The sequence below is a fragment of the Convolutriloba macropyga genome, chromosome 3 (assembly GCF_964194025.1).
Source record: "Convolutriloba macropyga chromosome 3, txConMacr16.3, whole genome shotgun sequence".
In the NCBI taxonomy this organism is placed as follows: Eukaryota; Metazoa; Xenacoelomorpha; order Acoela; family Convolutidae; genus Convolutriloba; species Convolutriloba macropyga.
The window spans coordinates 76,553,071-76,576,948 of NC_134470.1; the positions used below are offsets into that span (position 1 = coordinate 76,553,071).

The following is a 23,878-nucleotide window of genomic DNA, read 5'->3' on the forward strand; positions in this document are numbered from 1 at the left end:
GTTTAGCCTTTTTCAAAATAAACTTTCTTGCACTTTCTGAAAACCATTGTGTTATTGTCAGCAATCTTCCCGCCTCCTCTTTTGAACGTTGCGTTTCTGACCAGAATTTTGTACTAAGCCGACTGTCACATGATATTTCTTTAGGATTATATATAATTGTGCTATAAAAATGAACATTTCAGGTCAGAATGAAAAAGTCGCGACTGAAAACGAAGAACAGAAAGCGCGACTACGACCAGCTGGCCGACGATGCAACGGATCCGAAGAAAGCGGAAAACCTGTTGAACCAAGAACCAGACATCGAAGTTCCAGGAGATGCTCAGTTTTATTGTATTCCTTGTGCCAGATACTTTGTTGACAACAATTCCCTCACATCTCATCAGAAATCAAAAGTACACAAGAAGCAAGTGGCTAAAATTGTGGAGAATAATGCATTTGATCACAGAGAATCACTGGCTGCTGCAGGTTTGTGTTATTTGACGGATAGATTATTAGTTGACCTTAGCCTTTTTGTGTTTCGCATGCTCCATAATTAGCAAGGGGTTAATTAAGGAAAAAGAGTTCAAAAGTGGGCTAGGTCATCGTTCAGTCCTCGCCATGGAAGAAAAATTGAATATTTTTTTCTGTTTGAGTGATACCTCCAAGGATTAAGTGTACTGTGGTCTAAATTCGGCGTATTTATTTCGGCTTTTAAGGATGACTGCACAGAACAGCCGAACCATTTGAATTGCATCATAATTTGACCCTGCATGACGAGAGCTTGTCGTTCAAGATCATGTGCGCAACGCGAATAGTACATTAAATGTACTTTCCTCAGAGAGAATTTTTGAATCAACGGATGTTTGAACCTGTTGGGTATAATATATCTACTATAAGACACTAGCAAAGATTCATACTAGATAGAAGCAGCCCGAGCCTCTATTTCCCCATTTGTCCCCTGTTTTGATCAAGGACATTTTATGCTTCACATATCAAAATTACGAGCCTGGTACTTTCTCTCGCCTTTAATGAATTTGCACTCATTCAGTTTGTCACTGGTTTGAGCTCTTCGATGTTAATAGGCAGGTTGTTGCTATTTCCACACTGCCCTCGGATTCAGCCACGGTTGTTTTCACTATAGTTATCCTTGGGAAAACAGCTGTTTAAACATGAAACCTAAGTTTAACCGGAGATCAACAATGATCTTGTACGTATTTTGAGCGGTTACATGACATTTTACCCAATTCCATTTTACCCAATGCCAACTTACCCAATGCTCTTTGATCTTTTCCTTCAATTATCCGATTACAATTTAGCAGTCGCTGTTACAAGGATGATTTAAAATATTTATGTGGACAATAAAATCCCGTTTGGTTGTGGTAGTTTCATATCAAGTCCCACGGGCCATTTATTTATATAGTCGGCTCAATAGTTGTCCTGGTAAATTTAGCAATAGGGTAAATTGGGCAAGTTTGCATTGGGTAAAATGGCATTGGGTATAATAGCATTGGGTAAAATGGAATTGAGTAAATTGTCCTGACACCATTTTGAGCCCTCAAATTGCTTTGTTAACTCTTATTTAACTGAAAAATGCTTTTTACAAAAAAGTTTATTTTTTGCTCTAACTTAATTTTTTGCTTCAACGACGATTTTTAAATCAAATGCTGACCATTTTATGTGCCAACTCTTTAAACTGTCCTAGTCTTTAAATGAGACCTAACCACAAGTTTTTGTATAGAAAGTTCAATTTTTCCAATAAATTGGAAACGAAATTGCGGTTCTTTTCTTCAACAGCATAAACTTAATCACTTATAAAACGCCATCAAAGTGAAAAATGAGGCGTATCAAACCTATGTTATATGGCCTACAGACGATTATTTTTGCTGATTTTAAAATTTAACAAAAATATTCAAATTCACTTCAATGAAAAACCATCAGAGTCTACTGGGGATTTAAAATGAATGCATGCTCTTCGAAAGAGAATCACAGAAAAATTGAAAACCTAATCGGTCAACCCAACAAACAGTATCTAATTGGATAGCAGAACAGCTTTTGGCAGAACATTTTTATGTTGGCGAACACCTAAGCGCAAATATACATGATTCGCTTAAATATCTTCCGAATTCTGCCTTAAATTCTTATGTCATAAGTTCTCCGTTTCAGGAATTGCCAATGTCATTTTTCTCTGAAATCTAAACTAGCTGTTGTTTTGATAGAATTAGTTCGAACAATTTGAGAATGCGTGGTGAAATTGTTTGCACCTGTAACTTGTATCAACGTTGATTTTGTATCAACTTGTATCCTTATTATGTCCCGGATCGGTTTAAAATAGCTCAGCTGTTTCCTCTATATAAGCCCATTATTGACTTCGGTTATTATTGGCCTATTTTCATGATCGTAACTATAGCTAAGCTGTTTGAGAAGTTAACTTATAATGTATTGATTGACTACTAGGAGCATTTATTCTTTTATTAACTAACCAATTTGGTTTTATATGTAAGTTTGGCAGATCAAAACTGCAATGGATATCACACAAAATGTAATTAGTTTTTGACGAACATCAGTCTGCACTCCTGGTTCTTCTCAATTGAAAAGCGTGGATAGTGGAAATCAGGGCCTGTTTTTAAAACTTGAATGATCTGTCGTGAGAAGTCCATGTCATATGCTTATGAGGTCCTACGTAACAAAACAAACTCTTTATTTAAGAGCAGATAGTTGTGAAAGTACTCTTATAACAATTTAATGTTTCATCAGGGTTCTATCTGTCATGTATGAATTCCCTGATATTATTCATCCTTGATTAAATAATGTTAGAATCATAGTTTAACTGCTATATTTATGTCTTGCCAATAAAAGCAGTTCTCTTTAAATCTCTCTATTTTCATAAATCGGATTGGCTACTAAATGTTAAGTTTGTGAATCTGCTGGATACTTAAAATGTTTGAAGATTCATAGAACTTGCCGAAAACAAGTAGAGACGGTGGTAACATACGCCAAAGTTTTTAACCAATCGTTTTTTCGACATTTTATAAGATTTTTAAGATCCTGACCATATTTTGAAAATACTGTTGTTTTTGTAGTCCTTATGCGTTTAATCTACGCAACTTCTTACTTCCTTCCTGATACCATGTTTTGCTTTCATCTTGCGGCCTTCTTCAAGCCTCCTCTTGACTGTGCGGTCCCTGCTTTAAAAATTACTATTGTAATAGCTATATTTTTATAAATAATTAAATAATTTAATCCTCTAATTGTGAAAAGGTAACGCACATTTTCTGTTTTATAGTTTTTGGCTGGGAGGAGCTAAAATACCTATCATGAAATATGAGGTTAACTTGAAAAGTTTATTAAACTTTTTTTAAAGATTTTTTTCAAATGTCTTTTGTGACTGTCGTTGGTTTGATTATTTACTGCTAATACTTTCGTTTGTTCATGCAGCTCTATTTTCGGTTTAAAAATGTCGTACGGATCATAAATTAAACTTTTTCCGGCTGCAAAATTTCAGCTGAACTGAAATTCGTATTTGAATGCCGAGCTGAAACCAAATGAAAGAGTTTTTTAACTTAGTTAGTTTTAGCCTAGTAAAAGACATCTGCTGTTTTGCTCAATAAGCAATACTATATCTAATAGCAGTCCAGGGTTTTCAAATAGCAGCCCAAGTTAGACAGATAGCATAGATTTTTTCTTTTTTTTACACTAGGACCCGCAAAGAATTGTATCGCTTTTGTTTTTAATTCTGCATTAGAGGAATGTTGCTAATGGTGTTGATGATCGGTTTCACGGCTACCAAATGATTATCCTCTGTCCATTTTAGGTTTTTTTCCTTTCCAGATAAAGGCGTAATAACTCGTTACTTAAGAACTTTTGAACTGATGTGATTTTTGTGGCGCTTTTAAAAAAACCTTCAGGTGTACGTCGCTTTTGGTACCATAGTGTATATTATAGACTATTAGCCGCAATTATATCGTGGCTCCAATCACGATCTCCAATCACCTTCGAATATTTTCCTCTTTCATCGTAACCTATAAATAGAAATTAACAGACAAAGCGTCATTTTCGTATTGTATGTTTAAGGATTCGGTAGCTACCGACCACCGGCACCCAAGTTCCAGAAGTGTGACATTGATGTGAGGAAAGAATCTAATGTGATGACAGAATAGCGAAAGAAAAGTTGGTGACGGTTACCATCCTGTAGTTGTTCATCCCGGAAGCTGATGGAAGTTTAAGGAAGTGGTTGGATGGTCGATGTGTCCCTATGTTGCGGAAACTTGTTTTCTTGAGATATTGATTGTTCCGACCCTCTTGAGGGGGGAGGAACTATATACTCAACTGGGTTTTTTTTTGTTCCGTGAATTTTCGCCGCTCGATATATTCATCGTAGAGAGTTGAGACTGGTATCATTAGAAAGCTCGTCCAGCGTAGAATATGGAATTAAAAAGATTTTTTTAATTTTCGTTTTCTACAGGGAGTTATAGAGGCTTAAACTTCTGAGAAAAGAAGAGTGAATTCACGTTGTTTTTATTCACATTTTCCGGAATTTTTGCCTAAATTTTCGTCAATTTTGCTAAAATTTGTTATAATTTTTAAGAATAGTGTCGTTGATTTTATTTTTGAAGACGAACAAGCATTTTTGATTGTTTTGATTTAATTTTTTGGTCAAAAAATCTGGATAAACATTTCAAAATTTAGCCTTTTTCATCAACAACAGCACGAAATAAGCTACTTTAGTCCACTTTGATTAAATTTGCCTACAGTACACCCCCAAACAACACTCATACAATCTTTGTAGACTCAGAGGGGGGCTATTTCTACTTCAGAGTCCGCAGAGAGTGCCTTGTAGTTAAAACTTTGCCGTTTTTTGCTAACTTTACTCGTTGATTATCAAAAATGCAAAATTTATTTTGAGTTTCAACTCAGAAATTATCTATATCTACAACATTCGAAAAATCAATTGTTCTTAACGGACAATAAGTATTAACAGGGGTAGTTTTGGGCCATTCTTGGACTGTTACAATCCAAAAAAAATCGGGTTGTAACCAGTCGGTCTTTTTTTTTAAAAAAAAAGACTTTTTTTAATAATAAAGAACAGAACATATCAAATCAAAGCTCAGGATTGATAGGTCCAACCAATTCGCTTGCTAAACAGCTCCAGGCTAATGCATTTAGTTTTTTAATTGAAAGTTTATGGTCGTTTCTTTTTTAAAAATAATTGACTTTTCAATAAATAATGGCTTAATTAACTTTTCCTCTATTTTTTTCTTAATTTGTTCAACTTCCAGCTTAGTGTCAGCAAAAAAAGACTGCTTCCTCTTTCTACTGAGTTAACATTTATTCTCGGTTGCAGTTTTAAGCCTGAAATTATTGTTTTCTGGCTTTGATACTACAAGATTTTAGATTTTTGTTTGTTTTGATATTTGCCAGTTTTTCACGTTTTCTAATTTTGTCACATTATCACATTATTGACAGTTCTCATGTCACCTTATTAGCATTCAAATTAAAGCGCAATTGAACATATTAAAATCCTGAAAGATATAAATCATCGTTTTAATGGCCTCGACGCCTCTTTCTTGAAGAAATCAATTGAATTTTTTAATTTTGTCTTAACTGTCATTTATACTTTGTCGTTTCGGTCGTATGAAATTTCCTGTATAGTGATAGCTTTCATTGGCTTTTCATGGAAGAATAGAAAAACCGATATTCTGATATTAGCAGATAGCTGATGGCTTTTATGACTTTCAAACCCATCGTTTTCCAAAATTAAAAAAAAAAACTTTTTTAACTTCGCAATTTTGTTTTTTTCATGTTTCTTTTTGTTAACTAATCTCGTTAGTTGATTACAGGTCAAATGTGACATTATGGGTGTCAAGGGAATAAAAGGGACTGGTGTCCCAAAATCTTTTTTTTAAAGATTTTGTTATGACCTTACTGGCTTCGACGCCGCTTTTTCACAAAAAAAAATTAAATTAATTTGATTTTTGTCATATTTGACGTTCTTTTTGTAGATGCAAGAAATATTCTGGATAATTACAGGTCTCGAGGGTTTCCTTTTCATGAAAAAACGACGATATTTAAATAGCTCTTTTTGTAATTAATGCCTTTCATGACATTGAATGTAATTTTGTTTCGAAAAAAAAATTAAAAGTATTACATACTTTAGCACTTCGCTTTTTGTCTACTTGTTACCTATTCTTACTAATGAATGGCCACGTACTACATTATAGCTGTTTGAAGAAGGCGCAATCAAATATATTTTGAGTGCCAAAATTTGGCTTGACGGTTTTGACAGCGTTTTCTGGCAAGTTTCAATTGAAATTTTGTTTGTTCTTTGTTGTTCTTTTTAGCCGCTCTAAAAAATGAATAAGGTCAGGTCCTAATGCCCTTCTATAGAAGCAGTGGTAATCGCAAATTTGTGGTAATTATAATTTATTCCTAATGGTATTTATTACTTTGAAGTTAATTGTTTCAAAAAAATAAGTTAATTTTTTTTACATTTCTGTTTTTGTTCTTTTTTGTATAATTGTTACCAAACCTTTTTATGGACTGGTCGCATATGTTTTCTGGTGATTTATAAGTTATTTTTGTTTAGTTTCAGGTTTATCTGACGGTATGTTGACTTGGTTATTAAATTCAGTTTTTAAGAGGGACATAAATTTTTTGATGTAATTAATGTTTGTTGTTGTTGTTGTTTGATTTTGCTGTTCGTTTTGACTCGCTTTCTTAATATTGACATATTACAGCAATCTAATGCATCAATTTTTACTCCACTGAGTTATTTGTTTCGGAGGTTATCTTATCGTTCATACAGAATTTTTTGAAAAAGACTTGGGCTTTTTTGGGATTCGCAAAAAATAATTTTTGGGTTTTTCTATCTGTTCCTCATTTGGTAGACAATTATGCCAAAATTGTGGATGGGCGGGGTCGGAACCTTATGTGCCATTGCACATTACCGAGCCGCCTTGTTTATTCTGTGATTAGATATGCGATCGAAAATTCAAATTTAAGAAATTGTCTTTTGAAGTATTTATTTTGTTTTTCAGCAGGTGAAATAATTGTACAGTGATTATCCAGGCAAAAAAGCTAAATAAATGATTATTCTTAAGAATTTAATTTTTTCAGATCCTTTTTGTTTTGTGAATTTGTACAGTTGCTTTAATTAATATTCACGCGATGAGTTCTAAGTTCGAATTGTCAAATGCTGTTGTGTTCTGACTGGTTGAGGTGAGATTGAGGATGTCGTTCCTTGATTATGACGAAGATTTGAACGTGAACGAGTTCTTTGTTCACCTCAAAGACGTCTGCACTCCCATTTTCAAAGATGCATCTACAAAACGATACACGGTGAGATATTTAAGAACTGTTTTCTCTAATTAAGAATTGATGATATGTGGAATTTGTAGCAGGGCTTCAAATAGAATTTGAATGACAAAGTAATAAAAAATATGCTCAAGGTGTAATCATGTAGTATCCGCCTTCATTTATGCAATTTGTGTATGAGATTTTTAATTGCTCTTGAACGAAGTGCATAGCAATTATTGTAAACCTGTTGGTATTTTTTATGCAAATTTTCGCTTTTCCGTTTTGGCGCTTTTGTTCTAGAACATTCATTGACTTCTCAAGTGACTTTTTCACGCTTTCGTTCTTCATTTTTGAGTGATCTGTATTGCTCTCACTCCGAAGTAAAGGTTGTTGCTAATATAGAATCGGTTGCAGCATAGCAAAAAAGATGGACCTGATAGCCGAGTGGGTTGAATTCTGGCGGGGTCAAATGTTTTTCTACCCGCCTGTCGTTCGAGAGCAATTCTTCCGACATTTGTTGGTATATTTTTTAAAATCAAACTTCAAAAACTTTCCACTCATTTAACGTTAATCTCCTTCTCAAAGACGAACCAAAGTTTGAATTAGCCGCCCAGTCCCGTCTAGCGGGAAAGGCTTGTTTTCGCCAGGTCCCTTGGTCAAAAAATTATTGCTATGTCAGTTTCTCCTTGACGTTGTTTCACTTTTATAGTTTCCGGTGTGATGGTTATCTTTTCTGAGAAATGTTCCAAAAAATCTTGTCAGTTGTTCCAAAAAAAGTTCCAAAAAAACTTGGGACAATTCCGAGGGTTTGAGTATTCCGAGGGTGGCATGTTTAGATTTGTGTGCCTCGACAGGGAAGCTTTGATGTGAAGGCACTCACTCCTGAAATAGTGTCCACCCATATACTCAAGACACGTTTAGACCATCACGATATCAGAGCATCCATCAACACATACAGTGGAAAGGCTAGTAGATATAAATATAAAGGCTAGTAGTTATAAAGTTTATCAATAATAAAATCAGTAGTCTATTAGGTGAAATTAGACAATTTTTCAAATAATTTAATTTTGAAATAATAACATTTTGCAATTTATTTCCAGTGAAGTTGGGACAGCCCTGAATACTCAAATATTCATCCAAAATGAAGTTAAAAAAATTTTTAGTTGTAAAAATTAGTTTTAAATAGTTTTAAATACATCCTTAATTCATCCAATATTTTGAAAAATTGATGGTTTTTCTTCGGTTGACTTAAAAGATTCGTTGCTTTTTAGGAAGTGAAGCTATCAAATGGAAATCTGGAAACTATCTCTGGATTCGAACACGACAGAAAAGTGAGTGTAATAGAACGTCTGTTCTTGGAGGACGCCTATTGAACGGTTTTGGGTATAAATCTGAAATCGATTTCTGGCTCTGCTTCAAAAACCAAAACCTTCGATATCTTAGCAAATACACTTCAGAGTGTAAAAGCAGAAATTTGGGCCAAAAATAGAAAAAAAACAACGTATAATCTCGAAAAAATTACCTAAAATTCATAATGAAACCATATGAACGCGCTGTCGTTTTGCAAATTTCAAACATGATCACAAGTAAAAATACGATGACTGAAAAGATTTGATTTACACCAGGTGAAAGTGTTGTTCGAAGAAGACTATGTGAACGAAGCAGACCACAGCTACAAAGTCTTATGCATCGATCGGCCGCTAGAGGGCGACAGTTGGTCTCACGTAGTCAATGGCGAACTGTTCACACAGAGACTCACAACTCAAGAACAGTGCATGGACTTCTTGTGGTCATCCAATAGTAAGTTTAATCTTCGATATCTGTTAAGAGACTTCGATTATTTGAAAAACAATATGCTGTTAGAAGTTTGAATGAGTCGGGTTGTTGAGTTTTCTGCTGCACTTGAATCTCGTCGTGTTCTATCAGCTTGCAGGCTTTGCTCAATTTTAATAGCCGTGAAGCGATAGCGGGAGATTATTGGTATCATCGTGGTTTTCACAACTCGAAGAGGAGTATTGGTTTCTTAAGGTTTTTTTTTAACGGAAGTACTATTCGTTCAGACGATGTTATGACCTAAAAGCAAAAGTGAGTAAAATTGCCGAGTGAACTAATTTTTTCTGAGCGAGAGAAGTTTTTCGATCATGTGCTGCGTTTAGTGAATGACTTTTTGACTTTAAAAGTATTTTTTGACGAAATGGCACATATAGGTAACCCTTTTTAGCCGTTTTTTCGTCAAAGTGGCCCAGTTTTTTTGCTTGTAATTTGGTTTTTTGTAGAAATAATTTTTATTCAATGCTATATTGAGATACCACAGTAAGCTTTGATGTAAAGCGATATCTATTAAGGGACAGTAAGCGATATCTATTAAGGGAGTTCGATTATTTGACAAACAATATGCTGATAGAAGTTTGAATAAGTCGGATTGTTGAGTTTTCTGCTGCACTTGAATCTCGTTGTGTTCTATCAGCTTGCAGGCTTTGCTCAATTTTAATAGCCGTGAAGCGATAGTGGGGAGATTATTGGTATCATTGTGGGTTTTTTTTGTTGAAGTTATCATCCTCAACTTTTTACGACACAGTGATCACGAGCAAACAAGTCAAAGAGCAACTTTTTGGGTAACTTTAACCCTGGACAACTGAATCTTTGTGCATCACGTCAATTTTTACTCTCCTGGTATGTATTATTGATGACTTACCTCACTCAAGGAGGTCTAGCAAGCTAAACATTTATAAGACATTTTTACTTGAAAGACGTAAGTGTTTGAAATTTGATTTGAAATTAAGGATATAATTTGAAATCAGTATTAAATTTTTTTCCATAGTGGATTTACACATGCTCTGGTGTTATGCTCTATGATCAAGTGATTTTTTGTTGAAAAATGTAAATTCTGTCATAATATAAGGCTATTTGAGAGCTGTAAATTGATGCTGAGGATGTTCTGATTTTATGTGTTGTTTAAATTTGTTGACATTTATTGGACTTTTTGGCTAAATATGCGCTAGGTAGACTCAGTGACTGTCTGTTTTTCCAATTGTAGCTAAAATTTTCCTGTGCAAAACCTGACTTACAATATAAATAAATTTGGAGGGCTCTCAATTTTTGAACGATGTATATTGAGAGTGAAGGCTTCGTGCTAAATAAGCCGTTTTAAGGACTCACTGGTCGGTTATTAAATTTTCCGGTCGTCTTTTGAAGAGTTTACCTATCTATAGTTTCTGGCTGTTTAATTCATTGAATGGCAAAATTGTAACATACTATTTTGATATAAATTTATCTGCGTTTAAGAGGTCTTGTGCAGTGTCGTCAGCTATTTTTCGTACTAATTAGATTCCTTTCATAATTTTTACACAGACAAGTTAGTCATGTTCTGCTGGAATTTCCATTGGTATTAATGATATCTATGATATCTAAAGAACTTCATCGTAAGAAAATATTCATCAAAATGTCCTCAAAAATTTTTTCGACCTGTTCTTTTATGGCTGATAGTAGCGTGATGCGAGGAGTCACTTTATTGCGTTGGAATTGATTTTATTCATCCTGAAAGCAAGCAGTTGCCTTATTTTTAGTGAGGGTACGGTAGAGAGAACAAGAAGTCGGAGTATTTGAAAATCGTAGTAGATTGCAGTGTTGGGGATTTTTTTTTAAAATCGCTTGTATGAGATACTTATCGAAATGTTAAATTACGTTTTCATTTCAGTTTTGATACTGATTAATGCAATTTAAAAACATAGTTTTGCTCGGCTTGCCGCTAGTGAAAGTGGCAGACGTATTAAAATATATAAATTTTATTGCTGGTCAATCCGAATTTAGAAAATGTTGGTACTTTTTTCTGATTGACTGTTTGGTCCTCAGTGCACTTAACAAATTTTCTATGCTTTATAATACGAATTGAACATAAACTTAAACATGGTCAGAAATCACGTTAACCCGAAAAAGAAAATGTTTTCTGGGGGATACTGATATCACATTGGGTTGTGATTGAATCTTATTAAGTCCCATGGGCCGCTGAGACAATTTCATGACCAGTAAGGCATGACGACTTGATGTAGAATCGAGAATTAGGCTATGTCGAACTTAGATTCATTAAACGCTCAAGTTGCAGTGTTTCGCATCAGATTCGACCAAAAGGATTTGTTGAAGATTCAGTATTTTGGTACATTTATTTGTTGAGGCGTCAACAGAAGATCTGCTATTGAAGGTTGTTTAAAGAGAACAGGCATTTTGAAACTGGGAGATTATAGAGGGGGCGAGGAATAAAATAGATCCAATAATTATGTTTGCTCAAAGATTCTCGATGCAGCTATATCTCAGCTATTAAGTCAAGTGAAATTAAGAACGAATGTATTTACATTACGTTAGGTTTATACTTTATGTTAGGCTATCTTAATGCGTGTTTAGATTGTGATTCTTCTCTGTTATTGCTGCCATCCGTACGTTTTATGTAACCCCAGTTACTGAACACGTAGCATTACATAGTAAATCATGCAAAAATATAACACATACTTTTGAGGGTTGCGAACTGTATGCACCCACTAAGACCCGAATGTTGATCTCTACTAATTTATGAATTACTATAAAATGGCGCGTGCTCCGTAACGGGGGTGCATAACGTATTGGGGAGCACAAACAGAAAAGATCCAATATATTTGTAGCCGTTAGTCTGAACAGGTCATTCTTCGCCTACGTTAGACCTCTAATGATGGAAAGTATTTTTAACTATAACACTACTCAATCTTTTCAGAGTTTTCTGGGATCTTTTCCGTTTGTGCCCCCCCCCCCTCCCCCTGTACGTTATGCAACCCCCAATTACTCATCACGTGGCATTACATATTAAACCCGGATGTTGGTCTCTTCCTCTCCGAAAATTTGTGAAGCGATACAGTTGTCAGTTTGAAAAGAACTCTTCTCTTCCTCAAAAGTTACAAATTCTTTTTAAAGTCATTTGAGACGTCCGAATTCTTAGATGGTTTAAGCTGTTTAATTGGTCATTTTTTTGCTCAACTTATTTTAGTTTGTATTTTTTTCGTGGCTTTTTTTACTGAAGGACCATTTGGTAACACAGCAAACTATAAGGTGCTCAGAGATCAAAATTTTGTCTCATTTTTAAGTCTTTTTAATGGCTTTTAAGTTCGAAGCAATTGTTGTAAACGTGTTGGGTTTTTTAATGCAAATCTTTTTGCTTGACCGTTTTTGCGCTTTTCTAGAACATTCGCTGACTTCTCAAGTGACTTTTTCACGCTTTCGTTCTTCATTTTTGAGTGATCTCTATTGTTCTCACTCCGAAGTAAAGCTTGTTGTAAAATAAAATCAATTGCAACATAGCAAAAGAAGGGCCTGATAGCCAAGTGGGCAGGGTTTCTGGTCAGGGAGCGGGAGTTGAATGGTTCGAATCCCGGTGTGGTAAACTGTTTTTGCATCCATAAGAAAAAATTATCTAGACTACAGCCCCTGAATTAAATTGCATCGCCTGTCGTTCAAGAGCAATTTTTCCGACATTAGTCGGTCTATGTTAAATGTAGTTATCACATCGGAAATTTCGATACGCTTCCCAATTTTCCTCCAATCAATATAGTTATACGCCTCCAAATTTTCCTCCAATCAGTATATATTATAGGTATTACATCAGAAATTTCCATACGCCTCCAAATTTTCCTCCAATCTATAATGAACCTAACTTGCCTAATATTTAGATAATTTTATCGAAGAACTTAAAGTTTTTGTTTCAATAACTACTACTCGAGTTCAATTCGGTTGAGTTTGGTTAGCAAGCTGTCTCAATTTTTTCAGCATAATGCATGTTTTGTTAAGATCTCGTGGTTTATTTTAGGGAAGTCGCGTATAAAGCGCAAGATAGACTTGCTAGTGTCTCCCGTGATTAACACCATCTCGGATGCGAAGAGCTCCGACGAGGTGTTGAGCAGTTGTCGAGGTCTCTATGGACAGGCATTGGGTCTGTTGAGGAACCATCCGTACTACAGGAAGAACTGCAGGGAGAACTACTACTTCGCAGAGGCAGTTCAACTCTCACTCGAAGTAAGGATCGATAATCGGATCATAAATCGAGTTATTTATTGTTCTCAAACAAAGTTTATATCAGTTATATTAGTCCTGTGGACCGATTTTTCGTATGGACCTTTTGACTTTTTCGTCCTCAAAAACGGGGTAAACAGGTAGCGCCCAAAGGGCATTAAGTTCTCTTAGGGCTTTTCGACTTCGTAGATTCAACGGTCTGTGATTCAGCGGTCGGTTGTTTAAAATCCGCGAAGCAATAACGCGGCTATTATTGGTCTTATCGCGGTCTTTTATTAATAGCCTCACAGCGAGAGCTGGGGCTATTATTGGCCTTCTGGTGATTTTTTTTTTACAATTCAAAGAATTCGAATTGTATTAGGGCGCTGTCTTTTTTTAGATCTGTTCACACATTTTCATGATTTTTGAAGTCAAATTGGAGTAGTGATTTTGGTCACGCCGAAACAGGAAGTGGAGCGAAAAAGCGAGTGGTTTTGCGGCGTGGATTTTTTTCGCTCCAAGTTTAAAGTTTTGACATTTTAAAATGGTTTTCCCAATTCACTCATTGTCCGTTCTAGGTCTAATTTGTTCAGTCAAGGAAAATTGTTTGAATTGTACGTCAGGACTTCTCTTGCTATGTTTTTTTATTTCGCCGTCAAGATCTTTGTTACGATCATTTGACCTCACAACCACTTCAAATCTGCTTTTTATTCATTCCTTCATGCGATTTCAACGCAAGTGCGTGCGTGACGGCATTTTTTGCTCTTAGGTGAGCGCGTTTTTTTGTTCATTCACGTGATTATTTTTTGGTCGCACTTGACTTCCTCACTTTGAAATTGATTTTTATTTACTTTAATTCAAAGAGATAAAGTCATATATATATATATATATATATATATATATATATATATATATATATATAAATATATAAATATATATATATATATATATATATATATGTGTGTGTGTGTGTGTGTGTCACTCTAATTAAACGGTATTTGAGAGCAGCTAATAGGGGCGGCAAAAACTTTACAGATTCTTAATCAAAATATAACATATCAGCCTTCAATGAAAAGAGGAATTTTTTGGTCTGTCTATTCACTGTTTTTTTTTGAGACTGAGGATCTACGAAGCTATTGCGGCTATTTTCTGGCAATCTGCCAGCTTTGTTTTAATTAGTGGTTTTCCTCGATTTTTTTACGACAAATTGATCACGTGCAAAGAAGTCTAAGAGACTTTGGATTTATTCTGTCTCCCCCCCCCGCAAAATGGGCTTATATTTTTTACGCCCACAGGCACACGTGCTATTTTACATAGTACCGTGCTATATAACAACATATAATTTGTAACTGGGTGGCGTCAAAAACACTCGGGTTGTCAAAACAGAATAGATCGGAGACTTTTCCGGTGATCCTTATCTACCACTCAGCAGTTGACTTTGGTCTTTTCCATTGTACCCCCATTATGATTGAAGGTGGCTATACGGTATATGACCGGGGGGCTATACGTTCATTGTGTGCGTGACGTCATTTTCTACTCTTTCGTTTGACTTGGCCAGCTGGCTACTGTACTGGCCTGCTATTAAATCTAAATTGAGAATTATAACTGAATTAAAACACTCATGTGCACATTTTAAAATGCTGAAAGTCTGCAGTGCCAGAAGTTAAAATGCCAGAATTTTACTACTTAGCCAGAAGTTGACTTTCGTCATTTTAAAACGTGCGCGTTTCGTATCTTAAACATGTTTAAGGGACTCTGCATAAGTCACTTCGAATTTCTGAGCTTATATTTTGAACTGCATCGCGGTTCTCGGTAAACGCCAGAAGTTCTCAGTGATTGCAGGCAAAGTCACTTAACCATTACTTCAGAAGGCTGCACAGCCTGAAAAACATCCGTTTCTTAAAATAGAATTTGAAATTAGAAGCTCGATTTTTAATCCCACTACTTGTCTGTGGCCTTGCTTGTTTTTCAACTAGAGGGTAACAATAGACTATTTCGCGGCTATCGTCCAGCAAGTTGTCACTTGAAACCGAGTATATTAAATTCGTGAAAATATAAGTCCAACAAAATTTTAGATTACGCTTTCCAATTAAAAAATGGGATCTTTTCCATTTTGCGTGCGTTATGCACCCCCTATTACGAAGCAGGTGTCAGTAGTAAATCATCATGTAAAAATATGCACGTGCTTCTGCCGGGTGCAAATAATATGCACCCACTAAGCGTGGGCGCACAAATGGAAAATATCCAAAAATGAAACATGAATAACGCGCGTTCGTTGGCCCGGGTAATACTGGCTTTTCAAACTAATTGAACATCTTGAATTATGAGTATTGGCGCAGAAGCAGAGATCTTGCTTTATTTTTTCCTGGTCAGTATAGATGTCAATTTTTGGATCTCTTCCGTTTGTCCCCCCCCCCCCCCCCCCCAGGTAAGTGGGTGCATATTATTTGCACACCCTCCCCCCAGATGCACGTGCTCTCTAACGGGGGGTTTTCTGAACGTACTGGGGGCACAAACGGAAAAGATCCCAATTTTTTATTTGTTTAGTGATTTGTTTCTCAGTGATTTGTTTAGTTGGGTGTGTATATTTAGACATATCTGATGGGATTGCTGCATGACTCGGTGTTTACTAAACTGTACAACCTTGAGAAGAGTGCAGAGATAGAGTTCAACAAGCAGTACCTCCACTACTCTGACAAAGTCACCTACAAGACACTTCAGCTTGACAGAAAACACTGGTGAGTGATTAGCAACTAGCGAAAAGTGCAAATAGTGTATTAATCATGCTCTAGTAACCAACAAAGTTAATATCAGTAAAAAGTTAGCCGACCATTATGTTGTGTCATTTGTGACCAAATTGTGTTCCAACCCTAGTTGAAACTGGATGATTATCTTCCAAAATCTGACCGAAAAAGGATAATCTTGCATGATTCTGGCAGAAAAATGGTTGAAATCTTGTAGGAATCTGCCAGAAATTTCTGGCAGAAGATGCAAAGTCTTGTAAGAATCTGCCAGATTCCTACAAGATAACCATCCATTCTCGACTAGGGAAGCAGAAATTCTGACCAAAAATGTCCTGCACAAATTGATTTGACTATTTTGAAGCAAATGGAGAATTTGCATGACCGTTTTGATCCAATGCTGTTCAATATATAAATCGTTTAAAGTCGGTGGAGTGATTGTCATTCAAATTAAGGCGGCCTGCGTTTAATTTTGTGAAGTAAAAATGCTATCAGTTGAGTCGTCTTGTGAATCGCTCTCAAATACAATTCTAAGCTTTTATTTGGACCCTGGTGGACCTCCATTTTAAACTGGATATGCTATGTTTAGCTTAATTTTAATATGAAGATCTTTCTGACTTTTTTGACCTCAAAACGAGATTGACTGGTAAAAACAGAGGTCATTAAGTTCGGTGCTCGTAGAGTGCTGCTAGTCTCTAAGTATACGATTCATCAAAACTGCTGGTTAGGTTAAGTTTCATGATTTGGGCGTCATATTGGATGACGGTTTGACCCACTTGGCAAGGCTAGCTGAATTATACTCAAAGCTACCTACCAACAAAAGCCGAGTCATTTGAAAGCAATTCGCCCAACTTTTGTGAGTTATGATTCTTTTATCTCCTTAATTCGATCCCAATTGCTGACAAAAGTAATAATAAGAGGCGCTTATTTTAAACAATCAGACTACTACGCTGTGGAATTCGTTTGTCTGACTTTTGGTATCTCGTTTCCATTCTGGGTGCTATCGTTCTCTTTGTTTTGTTAAAATAGCTGTTAGGTTTTTACCTTAAAATACATTTAAAAATTTTACTTCAATTCAGGACAGGCCTTGGCACAGATCTTTTTGCAAGCTTTGAGTTTTCAACCTGCGTGAAAAATATTTCGACGTATTTTTTATGCTTGAGATCTATCAGACAAACGTTTAGTTGTTTAATTGTGTTGTCTCGGCTATTGGAAAACCTATTGTGATCCTAAAATAGAAGTCAGATGAGAAGTCAAAATTTTCGAGTTAAAAAAAGTGCATAAGAATTCCAAAATAATTGCTAAGAATTTCTACAAGAACCAATCAATTACACCAGTTTCGGAAAAAATGCCACAAAATAAACGCCCACTTGACTTCTAACGAGCTGTGCATTTAGCGCGTTTGGCCATGCCTTAGCGGCCCGTGGGACTTGATATGAAACTATTACAACCGAACAAATTATCACGGCCAAAATTCAAATTTATAATCATGACACATGTACACAAAATGGCAATCAAAATCAAAAACCTGCATCCATTGCGATTGTCAGTAGGGAATAAATTTTGAAAAGACATGGTTAGAGCAAGTACAAAACGCTCTGCCATTCATTTTTTCGATAATTTTTGATAATAAGACTAATTTCTCTAAAATAAGTAGGATCTGTTCCGCGTGTGCCCTCGCTTAGTTGGTGCATATTACTTGCAACCCCAAGTGAATAGGCTATGTTGTCACATAATGATTGCTATGTTATGGCAGTTCTTCTATAGCTGGGGGTGGAGACCCGCATAAGGGCCACAAACGGAAACGATGAAATAAGCTTTTTTTCCTAATTAGTAAACAACTTGAAAAGCTGATAATTTTTTCATTTTTTAATTGCTGTAAGCAACTCTTCCCAAAATTTGTTCGCTACTGACAATGATTTACTATGTTAACCTAATTTTTGTGGTAAACGTATTAAATAGATTTGAAATTATAAGTCTTGCAAGAGTGGTCTCTCCGTGGAGAGAATTTTAGAGTCGAGCATTGTATGCCACCACCTACCTCAGTGATTGTGTAGTGTTCGTAGAACACGAACCTGGACAGGATAGCTTGACCCCAACTGCAACTCCCCGTGCGACCCCGCTTCACAGCCCCCTTCTTTCTTGGAACGTTGTGCTTGGAACCTCAACGACGAAATACATTACAGGCTGTGGCATCGGCGCAACAGTTCACTCTTTTTGCGGTGCAACTATGCGGGACCTCATTAACATTGTGCAGCAATGCAACCCTTTAATTATTTGTTCTGTGGCTTTAATGATCATTCTGCTGAAAATTTTTGCTTCATTGAATGTTAAACTCCTAATTGATCTCATTAGGTTTGAGTTCAATTCATCATTCCTAAACTCATATATCAATTAACAGTCGTTTGATTAACCATAAGCTATATTTGAAAAATTTGTCCATTTATAAATTGATTTATTGTTTCCCTCATGTTATCTCCCCTATTTTAATATATCGCCTTTGTTGTTTTGTCGTGATGATGTTCATTTTTCTTATATTGGTAATTGCGTATTGTCATCTAGACTTTTCTTTAATTAGTTTATTTGTTTATTTCACCGATTTAGCCTTCCTTCTCCGACATTCCGTCCCTATGTCTGGACAGACGCTTTGCTCGAACTGTCTCAAAAACCGCTCAAGAAGGTTTTTGGTGATACTCATGAGGTACCTATACGCATGTCCAATGTAGTGGACTTCGATATGCACGCGAACACCACGATGACTTCGAATGCCAGAACTGCCCGAATACACGCACGCGCGAGCCACTAAAAGCCGAGACACCAGCTAGCTCAGGCGTGAATGCGATAATCGCAGCCTACCCAACCCCTGCATCCCTACCCATGTAACCCACAACCCTGCTCTCATAGCCCTGTATCTCACCGCTGCCGACTTTGGTCCAATTTGACCACGGGTAAGAACAAAATACTCAAATGTGTTCCTAGAAAATGTTAATTGCAAGCCCGACTTTTTCATTATAAGCAAAAACAAAGTTGGCTATCGTTTTCTCGAGTCGCTCAGCGGCGCTTTGTCACAATGTGAGACTATTAACCATAATAGTGAAGCTGGCATGTTAGTCGGTACTGTAATGCTCCATCTCATTCTCACTAGAACAAAGAATGGAAACGATGGATCAGTAACTATGGCCATTGCTAGGGGATTCGACCTCTCGATACACTGCGATTTTGAACTTTTGGATTTGGAAGCCAAGGCGATACAAGACACTTACGAAATCGAAGTCTAAACATGTAACAAATGAAATCAAACTATTCGACAAAAACATGGAAACTGAAAAATCTGGAATGCACTAGGATGCCTAACCGACAAATCGAAGGGCGGTGTCTTACCTCTAAACCGAAAACGGGAAACCAAATCAGTAATGGATATATTAGTTGAAAAACACCCCGCCCCACAGATTGCAGATCTTGACTAAATTGGGAAAGACCCCCATTCATATACATTAACCTATCACCCCTTTATCTACGCTCGCGTCAACCCATCTGCAATGCGTAGATCGGCTATTTAGACACACGGTAGCCATGGTCCCTACAGATTAGATGCGAATGAATGGAGGCGTATCCTCACGTTCAAATCTACGTCAAACGACATCTGCTACTCATTGGCAAAGTTGTCTGTTCTGATTGCGACACACGAGATGTGCTTCCCTGATGCATACAATAGCTGTCGGTTAATAATACTCCATAAATGCCCTGGCATACGGCCCATAGCTGTTGGTGAGGTAAAGCGACTAATCATTGGTAGGACCATTGTTGAGTGCCTCAAGTCAAAAGTGACCTCAAATTCCTCGGAGGTTATCTCCATTTTTGCCTTTGTCAAAAATGTGGAGCTGAGCATGCCATTCACTATCTATGCGAGGCCGTTCAGCAACCCGAGGCTTAGGCCCATCTCATTCTTGTTGCGAAAAATGCCTTCAGCAGTTTGAGCAGAGACTAAGCAATAAAAAAAACCGAAAGTCCTTTGTCAATCTCTTCACTTGGCTTTAACCAACTCATTTAAGACCCCATCTCATCCCTGTCTCTCACAAAGTTCTCCAATCCCGAGAGGCCACCACTCAAGGCGACCCATTTGCAATGGCAATGTATGCACTAGCTATTTTGCACCTCATTGAGAAGATTTCCGACGACAACTCGATTCAGCAATGGTACGTGGATAACGGAAACGCCGTCGGATACCTTGAAGCGCTGAAGATCCTTCCCTCGAAGTGGAAATTGCATGGTCCTTCATTTGGTGATAATGTCATCAAATGCCATCTTACCTCCAAAAGCAGATTTCGTCAATGACACAAGAATTTTATTTAAAGACGAAGAAGTAGATATTATTGGTAGGTTCAGTGTCCTTGGAACTCTAATCGGAAACGTAGACTCCTGCAGACATTATATAGAAGATCAAAAGCAAAGTTATTTACATATATTGCTAAAAAATGCTTGATGAACTCTGTGCAAAATAGTTTAACTTATTGAGGGCAACCCAAGACACATTCGACTTGAGAGAATGCCAATAATTTATCAAGGATCAACTAATCCCTAACCTTGTATGTGACACCAGTTATGACAAGAGACCTATCGCGACATTTTTTCACTCCCCGTACGCGAAAGCGGGCTGAACATCATTCGCCCTGAAGATCGAATCCACGAATGTGAAAAGTCAAAAACCATTGCAGAGCCGCTATCCCTCGGGGACGTAGCAAATATGGAGTCCGATCAATTGAAAAGAATTGGGAAGATCAGAAAGTATAAATCAGTGAAGATAGAAAAAAATCTAGCGTCAAAAACTGTTTCAACGCGAAAAATTCTATTCAATTGCTTTAGACTCTGAATAAAGCGCTTCCTGCTTGTTTAATACCATGCAATTGGAAAAAAACTTCAATTTGTCCAAGTCTTATCGAGATGGTAATGCCATTCGATATGGTTGGGAGCACCCAAGCTTGAGTTTAACTGTGCTTGTGGCTAGTGATTCACAGTTGCTCAAGCCCTGCACTGCCGTAGAGGTGGGTATACCCACTTGCGACTTAACGACCTCGGTTACTTTCTCGCCAATATGCTTCACGAATTTCTTTGATAAAATTGAGCCGCGTCTTCTGCCGGTGCAAGGCGAGTCCTTCGCAAACAAAACTACGAGCCCTGATGGTGACGCACGTTTGGATTTTAAAGCCAATGGCCTCTGGGACAGCAGGTTCACAAAAACATTTTTCGAGTGAAAAGTTTTCAACCCCTTTGCTACAAGCTGCCCGAAAAAATTGAAAAGCTTCTAGTTACCATGAAAACATCAACAATTTGAAATATGAGCCTCGAGTTGTAAATGTTAAGGGGCACTTTCAATCCGTTGAGCTTTTCTTGCAAGGGAGGACCAAGACCTTCAGCAACCCTGGTGATAAAGCAAGTTGCCAGCAAACTAAGCCTCAAGAGCGACGACTCCTACGTCCACATCACCACGTTTATCCGAACGAAAATTAGCTTTGCGCTACTCCGGAGCTGCATACTCTGCCTGCGCTGTTCCCGCACGCTCCGACAACTGCAGACGGTTGAGGCTTCCTCGGAGACCGTTGTTGAAGAGAGGAGGCTTTCAAGTTGACTATGATTCTCCTTTGTTTGGTTTTCATTTTGTTGTTTTGACTTGATATTTTTCATTTCATGCAAGTTGATTGCCAGTTTGTAAAAAACGCTTCCCCGTATCCAATCATATCCAATCATTTTTCTCTCCTTTTTTTAAATTTTGTTCTTCTTTTAGCTGGTACTGATTGAGAAATGTTTTTAGTCATCATTTCTGCTTATACTTAGACCACCTTTCTGAAAAGGTCCATTTTTTCTACTGACAATCGCAATTATGAGGTTTTTACTACGATTGGCAGTATGCACACCCATTCAAACTCTTAGCAATTGTTCCGTGCTCTTATGCACGTCCTTCGCTTCAACGTTTTGCCTTCTTTTCTCGTATGCTTCTTATTTGCAGAAAAGTATTCTAAATGTTATGTGTCTAACGTGTCTTCTTCTGCGTCAAATCTCGTTGAAATGACTAAACAAATGGATGATTCATTAAAAATGAAGCAGGAGCAAAAATTATGAGATTTTTCACTAATTATAAATGGAGTTGTAGAAAATAAACAACACAAGACCACGTATTTTAAGCTGCCTCTTATTCACGAAGTCGGGGCACTTTTCTCCATTACGAGCTGCTGTGGGGGTTCACAACGTCTAAGTTTCAAGTGCAGTCTTTGCTTCCTTTTTACCAATTTTTTCTAAATGTTGTTTCGTAAGAGCCCGATTTTCTGCTAAGATGAAAAGGATTGATAAGTTCTGAGGATGTTGAATAGTGCTGTTTCACAAGAACAAGAATCAATTCTACAATGAATGAATGACTCATGCAATGTATTTTTTATTGTTCCGACCCCTCTTGAGGGGGAGGATATACTCAAATGGGTTTTTTTCGTTCAGTCAATTTTGGCCGATCGATATATTCATCGTAGAGAGTTGAGACTGGTATCATTAGAAAGCTTGTCCAGCGTAGAATATGGAATTAAAAAGATTTTTTTGATTTTCGTTTTTGACAGGGAGATATCGAGGTTTAAACTTTCCGAGAAAATAGAGTGAATTCCGTTGATTTCATTCACCTTTTTTCGGAATTTTTGACTAAAATTTCGTCGCCATTTTTGATAAAATTTAATAAAATTTTTCAAGAAAATATTGTTGATTTTACGCTTACAGACAAAATATATTGTCGGCTATTTTCTTTGAATTTGTCACAAATTCCGGCTAAATATTCCACAAAATTCAGACTTTTTCATCAAAAACAGCACGAAATAAGTTTCTTTAGTCCACTCTGGTTAAATTTGCAGAAAGTGCACACCCAAAAACCACCAACACAATCTTTGTACACTGAAAAGGAGGCTAATTCCACTTCAACTTCCGTTGAGAGTGCTCTGTAAATGAAACTTTGCCGGTTTTTGCTAACTTTATTCGTTGATTATCAAAAAGGCAGCATGTATTTTTGATTTTTTAACTAACAACATATCTATATCAAGGACATTCATAAAATTCAATATTCCTAATGAATAATCAGCATTAGCAGGACTAGTTCTGTACCAATCGTGGACCGTTACAATCCAAAATTAATTCGGATTGTCGTCAGTCGGTTTTTTTACAAAAAAAATTTGATCTTTTTTATATTAATTAAATAACAGAACATTTCAAATCAAAGCTCACTAGTGATAGGTCCTTTTGGCTTCCTAAAAAGCTCGAAATTAATTTATCTAGTTGATTGCTTGAAAGCTTATGGTCGTTTTGACTTTTAAAATACTTGATTTTTAAATAAAAAATGGCTTATTGAACTTTGCCTCCATTTTTCTCTCAATTTGGTCAACTTGTAGCTTAGTGTCAGCAATCAAAGAGTGCTCCTTCTTTCTCTTATTTCTGCTGAATTCAAATTTAGTCTTTATTGCGGTTTTACGCCTTAAGTTATGGTGTTCTGGCTTTGATACTAATAGATTTCACATTTTTTTTTTTTTAATTTTTAGGTATTTGCCCATTTTTCATGTTTTCTAGTTTTGTCAAATTATCACGTTATTGTCAGTTCATATATCACATTTTTCGCGTTCAAAATAACGCACAATTGATAATATTTAAATCCTTAACGATATAGATTGTGCTTCTTTACCGCTTCGACAGTACTTTCTCGAATTTAATTGAATTTTTTAATTTTGTCTTTTTAACTGTCGTTTTTTCTTTGTCTTTTTGGTCGTCTTTGATTTCCTGTACAATGACTCGGTTTGATTGGCTTTTCCCGGAAAAGTAGATGAGCTGATGTT

The 23,878-nt window shown here is 36.5% G+C and overlaps 2 protein-coding genes across 2 annotated transcripts in view; both read left to right on the forward strand.

Annotated features, from left to right (window-relative positions):
- The first annotated feature begins 186 nt into the window (after positions 1–186).
- LOC142336469 (zinc finger protein 593-like) lies at positions 187–4,306 on the forward strand. The gene is made up of 2 exons (XM_075385332.1): positions 187–465; positions 4,051–4,306. Exons 1-2 carry the CDS (start codon positions 189–191, stop codon positions 4,134–4,136), a joined length of 363 nt encoding a protein of 120 aa, XP_075241447.1. The 5' UTR covers positions 187–188; the 3' UTR covers positions 4,137–4,306.
- Positions 4,307–6,941: 2,635 nt separating this feature from the next.
- LOC142336745 (uncharacterized) overlaps positions 6,942–23,878 on the forward strand; it is a 101,307-nt gene continuing 84,370 nt past the window's right edge. The window contains exons 1-6 of the mRNA XM_075385654.1: positions 6,942–7,314; positions 8,109–8,237; positions 8,544–8,603; positions 8,898–9,072; positions 13,100–13,305; positions 15,874–16,019. Coding sequence (XP_075241769.1) covers positions 7,207–7,314; positions 8,109–8,237; positions 8,544–8,603; positions 8,898–9,072; positions 13,100–13,305; positions 15,874–16,019 — 824 coding nt within the window. The 5' untranslated portion in view covers positions 6,942–7,206. The remainder of the gene's footprint in view (positions 7,315–8,108; positions 8,238–8,543; positions 8,604–8,897; positions 9,073–13,099; positions 13,306–15,873; positions 16,020–23,878) is intronic.